At 36.5% G+C, this 12,500-nt stretch overlaps 1 protein-coding gene across 1 annotated transcript in view; it reads left to right on the top strand.

Annotated features, from left to right (window-relative positions):
* Positions 1 to 11,506, top strand: part of LOC115230179 (solute carrier family 23 member 1-like) — a 25,806-nt gene extending 14,300 nt beyond the window's left edge. The window contains exons 4-5 of the mRNA XM_029800388.2: positions 6,457 to 6,742; positions 11,496 to 11,506. Of these exons, the coding sequence (XP_029656248.1) occupies positions 6,457 to 6,738 (282 nt within the window). The 3' untranslated portion in view covers positions 6,739 to 6,742; positions 11,496 to 11,506. The remainder of the gene's footprint in view (positions 1 to 6,456; positions 6,743 to 11,495) is intronic.
* Positions 11,507 to 12,500: the final 994 nt, after the last annotated feature.

Below are 12,500 nucleotides of genomic sequence, written 5' to 3'. Positions count from 1 at the left end.
CGTGGCACCTTGGGCAAGTGTCTTCTACTATAGCCTCGGGCCGACCAAAGCCTTGTGAGTGGATTTGGTAGACGGAAACTGAAAGAAGCTGCGTATATATGTATATATAATATGTATGCGTGTGTGTGTTGGTGTGTCTGTGTTTGTCCCCCTAGCATTGCTGACAACCGATGCTGGTGTGTCTATGTCCCGTTACTTAAGCGTTCGGCAAAAGAGACCGATAGAATAAGTACAGGGCTTACAAAAGAATAAGTCCCGGGGTCGAGTTGCTCGATTAAAGGCGGTGCTCCAGCATGGCCGCATTCAAATGACTGAAGCAAGTAAAAAAGAGTAAAAAAAAGAGTGAAAAAAGAGAGTGTGATCCAAGAGGCACCAACTGTGATCGTACAGTCTTCGTCCATTGTCTTATTCTCCTTTTCCGTGATGGTCGGATATGATTTGAAGCAGATTTAGTTGCTGTTTCTTGTAGGTCGAACATGCTTATTAGCCACATTCATATCCTCAATTACAGCGTATTGGTATTTGGCGAAATATTTCTAAAGCATGCCAAGACTTCAGTTAAACTATGCATAAAATTGGCGCCTCGGGTTTGTATGAGAATCTTATCACCAAGTCGATAGTGTTCTAACCCCGAGTTTGAGTTTTGTCCTTAACCTTACGGTGCCTTTCACCCATATTTACAGGATGAAATAATTGTGTTAAATCACGGTTCAAACGATAAAGGTTTCTAATTGAGATAACTTATTATTCTCACAATGGCACGGGTAACAGTAAGTTGTAGCTTTCCGTTTTGTATAATTAATATATGCAACGACATTTGTGAGGTAATATATTCTATGACTTTCAGACCAAAGCTGATAACTAAAATAAGAAAAAAAAAAAAAATTAAAACAATGATAATAGAAAAAAAAAGAAAGAAACTGATTTGTGAGTTTGAATATAATAACTTTTGTGTATCGGTCAGAAGATCATGTAACGTCTCTGTAAAGAAATCTAACCTCAAATTTAATCGAAACCGCGCGATGCAAATGGCCAGTGACAGCAATATTTTTCTCTCCGCTGTAGAATGTGTTCGAGCGGTAAAAGAATCTATTCTTTAAAGTTGAACAACTGTCGCTCTGTCTTTTTTTTTTTTAACCCTTTGGTGTTTCACTATCAAAGACTTTTGTTGTGAGGCTGAACAGGAGATTTGTCTTTCTCTTTCGTTGTGTTAAGTGTTTACTATAGACCACAGGGTCTGAAATTTTTGTGGCAAGTGGGTAGTGGATTATATTGAGACACCCCACCCCCATTTGGAACCTATTTCATCGATCACGGTAGCATGAATGGCAAAGTCGAGTTCGGAAAAAATTAAACTCCGAACGCGAAGCATTTTGGCTGGCGAATTAATGATTCTGAAATACATACAAACAAACAAACAAACAAACAACATCATACCACACACACACACACCACACACACACACACACACACACACACACACACACATATATATATATATATATGCTGGAGCACCGCATTTAGTCGAACAAATCGACCCCAGGACTTATTCTTTGTAAGTCTTGTACTTATTCTATCAGTTCCTTTTGCCGAACCGGTAATGTTACGGGAATGCAAACACATAAACATCGGTTGTCAAGCGATGGGCGGGACAAACACAAATATACAAACACACACAACACACACACACACACAACACACACACATATAGATATATATATATATATATAATATATATATATATATTATATATATATATATATATTATATATAGGGGGTTCAAAATGTCTCTCAGCATTGTAATTTTTTTCTCCAAGATGTATTTCAAAATATGTTGAAGAGTTCACTTATATATTGAAAATGAAGGACGACACTTTCAGCACCTTTTATAAAGCCTTTTAAAATCTTGTAAAGTCTAATGTATTCTTTTGTAGACTTATACCATCTGATAAAGATTTATTTTGCAACAAAATACTGCGGAGAGCACCCTGTATACATACATACATACATACATACATACATACATACATACATACATACATACATACTACATAAATATATATATATATATATATATATATTGGTAAAAACGGTAAGATAACAAAAGAAAGAAAAGCACCTCAATATTATGTAAATAGAGGAAATTTATCTGTAAAATAATATGTGACCATTATTCAACAGCCAAGATAAAACTCTGAGTTCGGATGCCGAGGTGGAATTTTGTCTGGCGAATTAAGATTCTGAAATACATAACAACAAACACGCATACATACATACATACATACATACATTACATACATACATACATAATACATACATACATATATATTTTTCCACCTCGGCATCCGAAACTCAGAGCTTTATCTTGAGTACCGAATAACTGTCACATATTATTTTACAGTTATATATTATATATTATATATATATAATATATATTATATATATATATATATATATATATATATATATAGTATGTATGTATGTATGTATGTATGTATGTATGTATGTATGTATGTATGTATGATGCATGCATGCATGCATGTTGTATGTTTGTGTATGTATGTATCTAGTTATGATATATATGATATAACACACAACACACACACACACCCACACACACACACACACACATTTATAGATATATATATAATATATATATAATATATACATGAGATACAATATGTATATATACCTAGGGAGAGAGAGAGAGATGTTTGTATGTATGTATGTATCTCTCTCTACCTATCTATCTATCTATCTATCTATCTATCTATCTATCTATCTATCTATCTCTATCTATCTATCTCCCCCTCTCTCTCTATCTGTCTATCCGTCTATATATGTATGTGTGTGCACGGTGTATGCGCACGTGTATCTGTATGTGTGTAAGATTATGTTTATATATTTGTAACATTTTTTCAATAACAGTGTGACAATTCTATTTGGGAGATAAATTAAATGAACAGATGGTTGTCTTTCTGTTCAGACAAACATTGTTATTATTATTTATTATTATTATTATTATTATTATTATTATTATTATTATTATTATTATTATTATTATTAATATTATTATTATTATTATTATTACTATTATTATTATTATTATTATTACTATTATTATTATTATTATTATTGTTATCATCATCATCATCTTCCTCATCATTCATTATGATTATTATTATTATTATGATTATTATTATTATTATTATTATTATTATTGTTATTATTATTGCTGTTGTTGTTGTTGCTGTTGTTAGAGTTTGGATGAAGTATAATTACTTTTTAACACCTGACTGTTTTCCTGGGGTGTGTGGGTGTGGATGAGCCGTGAGGATGAGGTGTGAGGGGAGGTCGAACCCGCCCCTCCCCTTCCCCCTCTCTTCCCACTCCTCCACCAAATCAAACTTTTAATTCTTCACTTATGTCTTATGTCACTTATGTCTGGTGGTGCGGACGACGATGACGATGACGACGATGATGATGATGGCAATGACGACGATGATGACGATAACGTTGCTGCTGCTGCTGATGATGATGAGGATGATAGTGATGTTGATGATGATGATGAGAAGGGGGATGGTGTGGATGATGACGATGATGATGTTGGTGCTGATGAACAAGACGATAATGTTGACAAAGTCGCCGACGACGCTGCTGCTGCTGCTGATGATGATGAAAACGACGACGATGATGACGTCGACGAAGACGATAATGATGAGGATGGTGGTGACGAGGATGGTGATGATAATGATGCTGGTGATTGTGGGACATAAACACAACACCCGTTGTCAAGCGGTGGAGATGGGCTGCGGTGTGTGTGTGAGGGGAGAAACACACACACACACACACACACACACACACACACACACACACACACACACACACACACATCAGTTTCCGTCTACCAAATCCTCTCACAAGGCTTTGGTTGGCCTGAGGCTATAGTAGAAGACACTTAGCTAAGTGCCGTGCAGTGGGATTGAACCGGAACCATGTGGCTTCTTGCCAAACAGCCACGCCTCCACCTACATATATGTGTATATATATATATAATTATATATATTATTATATATTATATATATATACATACATATAAATATATATGTATGTATGTGTGTATATATATATAGATGTATACATATATGCATACACATATGATTATATAATATATATATATATATATATATTATATATATATATATACACGCACATGCATATTCTTATATATATAACGAAAATGCCTCGTTGCCTTGTGACTAATTTTTAAACAAAACAACGAAAATAACAACAAAACTTAAAGTAAAGGTGACGATGGTAGTATTAACAGTAGTAGTATTGAGTTGTAGTAGTGTATTTATTGATTGTAGTGGTATAGTGGTGAGTTTACTTACATCTAATTTGTATGGTGTTGGGGTTGCTGGGGTTTTTGTTTTAGTGATTGGGGTTGGTGATCTTGTGTGATGGGGGGGGGGTAATTAGCAGCGCTCCTGGAACAGATGAAGATTTCTTGAAAGCTTTCTTTATGTCACAAAGGTGATTGCTAAAAAAATTGTTTTTCTAATTCGAACGTGTAATCATCACCATTGCTGTCCTCGTCGCCGTCGTCGTCGTCGTTCTCCACCTCCTCCTCTCCCTCTTCCTCTCCCTCCTCCCATCCTCCTCGTGTTCCTCCCTCCTCCTTCTTCCTCATCCTCTTTCATCCGCCTCTTCCTCCTCCATCCTCCTCCTTCCTCCTCCTTCCTCCTCCATCCTCCTCCTTCCTCCTCCTTCTTCCTCATCTCCTTCCTTTCTTCCTTCCTTCCTTCCTTCCTTCCTTCCTCCTCCTCTCCTCCTCCTCCTCACCACCACCACCACCACCACCACCACCACTGTTTCTTGCAATGCATACCAATACATACATCTAAAACAGGGGATCTCAACCCCACCCTTTTTTTTTAATCTATGGAGCCCTTTGGTTATTATTTCATCCTGGTGGACCCTCATAGCCATTCGATGTTCAAAAACTAGTTTTATAGAAACGTCTTTCAAAATTCCTATTTTTGTTTTCCACACATTAACTTCTGTAGATTGAACTTCGTGGAATGTTAGAGAAAGAAACCTGTTTCTTGCAACAAATACGTTTAGATCAGTGGTTCTAAACCGGGGTTCCTACGGCCCTTGGAGAACCATATAATAGTTTGTTATTAAAACTTATGTGCAAGAAGTTGATTGTGCTTTTACAAAACATAAAATATTTAAATTTTTTAAATACAATTCCTAATAATATTTAATTACGAAAATACTGTAGGATTCTTTTTTTTATATATAAATCAAAACGGCTTTTGAGGGTCCAGTGGAATAAAATATGAACCAGAGGGGTTCAGAGGCAAACAAAATAAAATGGAACCACCGTAGAGCACCATCCCCACAACCGACACCACAAAACCATTAACAAACGCTTCCACTATATCACCGCACCACCAACCACCACCACCACCACCACTACTACTACTATCATTGCCACTACCGCTCTCGCTTCACTGGCCAGAGAGTCATCGACTGTTGCTTTGTTGATTTGAAACGGAATTTCAAATAAGATGAAAAATTGTTTGATAATCTTTGACGCAATTCGCAAATTTATATTCAACTAATCCGTCTTTACTCCTACCACCACCAACCACCACCACCACTTTTGTTTTATCGATCAAGAAAGAATGAAAGGCAAAGTTGACTTTGGTGGGATTTGAACTCAGAACGTTAAGAGCCGGAAGAAGAAATACTGCAAAGCATTTTCCCAGTTCTCTAACAGTTCTGCCAGCTCCGCACCTTCGTATCTGCTTTTTTGATTTAGGTTCAAGACCCTGCATCCGGCCGTAGAATATCTACCTCCGCAGATTTCACCTGATCTATTGCAGTGGATTGTTAAACAGAAGAACGACGGTGGTGATGGCAGTCTTGATGATGATGATGATGATGATGAAAAAGGGAGCTATAGATTTGAGCCTTTGTATCTGACCCACACAACAAGGATGGGAAAACAGACGTTAAACGAACTATAATGGTGGTGATGGTGGTGTTGATGGTGGTGATGATGATGATGATGATGATGATGATGATGATGATGATGATGATGAATGATGAGGTTGGCGATGCTGCTGCTGCTGATGATGAAAGAGGGACTTATAGATTTGGGTATTTGTGTCTCACCCATGCAAGCATGGGAAAGTAGACGTTAAACGAACAAACGAACGACGATGGAAGTAATGATGATGCTGCTGCTGATGATGGTGTTACTGATGATGATGATGGTGATGATGATATGATGATGGTGATGATGATATGATGATGGTGATGATGATATGATGATGGCGATGATGATGATGATGATAACGACGAAAAAGGGACCTATAAGCGTGGGTCCTTGTTGTGAACGTTACATATCTTTGCTAAATAAGTTTTCTCTCTCTCCAACAGGTGGCCAGCAGACGTGTGTTTCAAGTTCTCGGTTTAATATACATATTTTTCGGCATTATGGGTAAAGTCGGAGCCCTTTTTATAACTATTCCATACCCAGTTCTTGGAGGAGTGCAACTTCTAAGTTTCGGTATTTTCATTGGTGTTGTTCTCGCAAATCTCCAATATATAGATTTGAACTCCACGCGAAATTTGGCTATTATTGGTATGGGTCTACTGCTTGGCCTAATGGTGCCTTATTACGGAGAAAAAAACCCGGATGCTTTCGATACAGGTATGTAAAAAAGTACATTTCTGGTGTTATTATTGAACCAGAAAAGAATCTGTTCTTGTTATTGTTTATTGAGAATGAGACGTTCTGGCACAGCCGTTTTGGCGCCTCTGATTCGACGCTGACTTATTTGACGTCAGATATTTTAATGCTTCTCAGAATGGAAAGTGTTTATGTCAATTATGTTCAATTAATAAATTATAATCTCTCTCTCTCTCTCTCTCTCTCTCTCTCTCATTCTCTCTTCCGTACTCATTCTATCTGTATGTGTCTATTTCTGCACGTGCATGTTGTGTTTGCCTTCAGTGCCAAAAATAAAAGTCTCCAAAACAGACCGACTGTCCAATAAACCGCGCCAAATCAACTGCGCCCAAATCATCTGCACCCAAACAGCAGTGCCAAATCGTCTCATTCCGTTTTCTTACTCTGATGTCATTGTGACAGCGCTCACAGAGAAACAAGCAACATCTATTTAATGTGAAACCGCAATATATAGGTGACGTCACTCCATACGGTCTCGTGGAATTTTAACCTCAGCATCATCTCATTTACTTTTTCTCCGTACTTATATACAACAGTTCCATTATATAATTATAGAAAAAAACTCTACATTCCATTACTCAGTCTCTTGTCGCTCGTTGGAATTCTTTTTGCTCTCTCAGCACCTGTTCAAAAAGTTCCTCATTTTAAATGAACCAATATGTAATATGAATTAAAACATTTATGCGCGGTCGATTTGTTCGATTAAAACCTTTTAAGGTGGTGCTCCAGCATGGCCACAGTTGAAGAAATCTTTAACAGAGGCACGTGGATTAATGTTTGATGTAGACACATGTGAGTGAATATTTAATGGAGGCACATTTGGATTAATGTTTGATGTGGACACATGGTTGAATCTTCAATAAAGGCACATGCGGCTTAATGTTTAATGTGAACACATGTAGTTGATATTTCAATAGAGACACATGTGGATTAATGTTTGATGTGGGCACATGTAAGGGAATCTTTAACAGAGGCACATGTGGATTAATGTTTGATGTGGGCACATGTAGGCGGATCTTTAATGGAGGCACATGTGGATTAATGTTTGATGTAGACACATGTGGACGAATCTTTAATGGATGCGCATATGGATTAATGTTTGATGTGGTCACATGTGGGTGAATATTCAATCAAGGCATATGTGGATTAATGTTTGATGTAGACGCATATAGGTAAATCTTCATGTGGATTCATGTTTGATGTGGTCACATGTGGGTGAATATTCAATCAAGGCATATGTGGATTAATGTTTGATGTAGACGCATATAGGTAAATCTTCATGTGGATTAATGTTTGATGTGGAAAAATATGAGTGAATCATGGGTTGAATCTATACGGATGACTATTTCGTGTAGACTAGGCACAGGCAACCTTTCTCGAGAATCGGCCTGAATGAAACATGCCTAAGTATTAGGCATGCTGTACTACTAAAAAGATTTTCGTTTTAGTGTTATTCAGAAAGTCCAGTGGGCCGCGTTTTGCCGATGACTGGCAGAGCATGTGACATGGATATCTTTTGTGGGAACACGTGACAGAGGTGTTTTTCTTTTTGCGGGAATATACACGTGATAAAAATATATTTGGTGAAATATACACGTGGTAAATATGGAAGTTACACGCATAAGTGCGAGAACGAAATTTGCTCAGAAGATGCAAACCCAAGGCCAAAATTTTTTTAAAAAAGGGAATCAAGTTTTTCAATCTTTATAATCAAAACAAACATAGATATAATAATCCTGTCTATTTTAGGCACAAGGCCAGAAGTTTGGAACAGGGGACTAGTCGATTTCCTTAAATCCAAGTGTGTGATAAGTATTTAATTTATCGACCCCGAAAGGATGAAAGGTAAAGTCGACCTCGGTGGAATTTGAACTTAGAACTTATTCATCCCACCCGCCGAAAATTTAGGAGGTGCGTTTGCATCCCTAGCGCCCGCTGTTCTCAAGTTAGTGGCTATTTGTCTTCATTGAGACCACAAGTGATTGACGTTCTTATTTCTTTATTGCCCACAAGGGGCTAAACATAGAGGGGACAAACGAGGACAGACAGAGGAATTAGATCGATTACATCGACCCCCGTGTGTAACTGGTACTTAATTTGTCGACCCCGAAAGGATGACAGGCGAAGTCGACCTCGACTTTGATTGACGTTCTATTGGCGGGAGCACATAGGAGCTGTTTTTTGAGAAACTATATGTGATGAAGTTGAACTGGTAATAACTGCATGCTAGAGATGTCTTTGATGCAGGATACATGTAATGGAGTTAACTTCACTGTTGGGTACATGTGACTGTGGGGACTTGGATGTGGGACATATGTGATGGAGGGGATTTAGTGTGGGATACATGTGATGGGGGAGATTTTAGTGAGGGTATGTAAGACGCAAGTAACTTTAATGTGGGACACATGCGACAGAGGTGACTTCAATGTGGACTATATAAAAGTGAATTTGGTGTGGACTACATGCAATGGATGTGACTTTGGAGGAGGCCATGCTGCGGAGGCGACATTTTGTATGGGGTACATAAAAGAGAGGTGACTTTAGAGTGGGAGTACATGTACGGAGGCAACTTTGGCGTGAGATACATGTGGTAGAAACGACTTTGGTGTGGGCTACATGTAACGAAGGTGACTCTGGCGAGGAATGCATGAGAAAGAAGTGACTTTAGTGTGGGACTTATAGGTGAAGGTGATTTTGGTGTCAACAGCATTTGACGGAGCTCAATTTGATGTTGGATACTTACGATGGAAGAGAGTTTGGCGGCAGTTACAACAGTCACCATAGCAACGACTGAAGCTCTTGTTAATGTTGAAGTAATTTTCAGTCGTGAAAGAAAAGCTGAATCTCTGTGAAGTAGTTTTGATAATTATATGAAAGCCACAAGAATGGTAACTAGCAGAATCTTATTCACTTGGTTTACCAAACATGATAACAGTTACAAAGAAATCTAATGAAATTCCCATCCTCATCCACCACCATTCCTCTTTGCATTTTTATCTCACGCATACATAGATACATACATATTTTCTCCCTTGCATACAAAACACATACACACAGACGGACGTTTATATACATTGCATGAATGCCGTAATTAGACGAATTAAGATGTGCTTTCTGAAGTGCTATTTGTCTCCATGTATGACTCTGTGTGTATGTATATATATATATATATATATATATATATATATATATATATATATATATATATACATGTATATATATATATATATATATATATTTATATTAATAATATATATAATATATATATATATATATATATATCATATACATATACTATATATTCATATATACATACATATATGTATTTATATATCACACACATATATATTTATATATGTTTATATATACACATATATACATATATACATATATATATATACCTAAATATACATATATACATATATATATATACATATATATATACGTATATATATATACATACATATACATATACATAAACATTCATATATGTATTTATATATATACACACATATATAAATACATATATATCTATATATTTATTTATATTTATATATATCAATATCTATCTACCTCTGTCTGTCTGTCTGTCTATCTATCTATCTATCTATCTATCTATCTATCTATCATCTATCTATCTATCTATCTATCTATCTGATCTATCTATCTATCTATCTATTGTATATACGTATTTATAATTGTATAGACGCATATATATCTACCCTCTGTCACTTTTTGTGATCTCTATTAATTTGCCTATATATATATATATTATATAATATATATATATATATTATATATATATATATATTATTATACACACACAAAATTGTGATATTAGAGAAGATTCAATCTTCAGACGTTCTTCATGTCAAACGCAATCTTTGATTACGACAAACAGTACAGAATTGACGTGTTGTCTGAACGTATATATATATATATATATATATATATATATATATATATATATATATATATATATATATCTATATATATATATATATATATATATATAATATATATATAGATAGGAGAGAGAGAGAGAGAAGTGAAACTGATGACGTAGCTCGCTGGCGATGACATTGATGGTGATGATGATACTAGTGATGATGGTTATGGCAAAATAATGATAGGCTGTGTACGATTCAATGGCGGCCATGGTGACGGCAGAAGTAGTTTGTAATGGCGGCCGGCTATCGATAAACGTTTTAAGGGCAAACTACATTTCTTATTAAAGCGAGTGAAACATATAATTTAAGGAGTGTTATCATTACTGTCAATCAGTGATGAAAACAGAACGTAATAATAATAATAATAATAATAAATAAATAATAATAATAATAATGATGATGAGATGATGAGATATGATTGATGATGATGATGATGATGATGATGATGTGATGCTGATTGATGATGACGACGATGATGATGATGATGATGATGATGATGATGATGATGATGATGATGATGACGACGATGATGATGATGTTGATTGATGTTGATAACTTTTCTTATATTTGCCATAAGGATGGGTGAGGGACGAATAGTACATCACAAAGGACCTTAGGAATCAAGACCGTTCTGGTGGTGGTGGTGATAAGGTTCTCGTTGAGTTGTGTATGATGTAAAAAAAGCACAAAATAACGGAAGCAAAGAATGTACACACAAACACACGTACAGTAAACTTCACAGAGGGCCGCAACAGTACCAACAACACGACTAACAGTGACATCAGCAACAGCGGTGACAACGGTGGCAATAACAACAACAACAACTACTGCTACTACTACTACTACTACTACTACTACTACTACTATGATGGCAGCAACGTAGGCGAACACACAAACACAGAGGGATACAAGAACTGTACCAAATTTCGGGTCCATGGATTGCAGCAGCGACATAGTGCTAAGAACAATGACACACACATACACATATATACACACATACACTAACACGGACGCAAACGCATGTGCATTAAGGATACCATCCAGTAGAACAGAATGAAATAAGTGGAGCAAGAGCACACACGACGACGGAAAGTGTTGCTGAAGAGGTCACAGATGTGTGACGAAAGATTTGGACAATGGACATAAGATTAGTTGTAATACAAGTGAAGAACGAACATATATATTGCGTGTGCTTATTTGGCAAAAAAAAAAAATGACCAGGTATAGCTGTGTGGTAAGTAGCTTGATTACCAACCACATGGTTCCGGGTTCAGTCCCACTGCGTGACACCTTGGGCAGGTGTCTTCTACTATAGCCTCGGGCCTATCAAAGCCTTGTGAGTGCTGACTCTAAATTCAATAGGAAATCTGTTGAGATAAACTTAAAGGTAATTGTATCGCATTTCTAACACGAAAGGAGGACTCTGTATTGAATTATAAACCTTTCATATACTTGGTAGTATATTATGATTGCAAAATGAAATACCGTAACCCAACCATCAATTAATATTATGTTAGTAAATTTAAGGCGGTGAAGCTGGTAGAATCGTTAACACACCGGGCAAATGTTTAGCGAATTTCGTTCGTTTTTTACATTCTGAGTTCAAATTCCGCCGAGGTCGAATTTGCCTTGAATCCTTTCGGAGTCGATCAATAAGTACCAGTTTGAATATTGGGGTTGATGTAATCGACAATACTCCGTCCCCGAAATTGCTGGCTTTGTGCAAAGTGTGAAAGTAAAATTACGTGAGACAAGGTGCATCCGAGAAGAGCCGAGACTTT

This window comes from Octopus sinensis, unplaced genomic scaffold, assembly GCF_006345805.1.
Source record: "Octopus sinensis unplaced genomic scaffold, ASM634580v1 Contig14748, whole genome shotgun sequence".
Taxonomy (NCBI): domain Eukaryota; kingdom Metazoa; phylum Mollusca; class Cephalopoda; order Octopoda; family Octopodidae; genus Octopus; species Octopus sinensis.
This window is presented reverse-complemented; position numbering and strand designations above follow the sequence as displayed.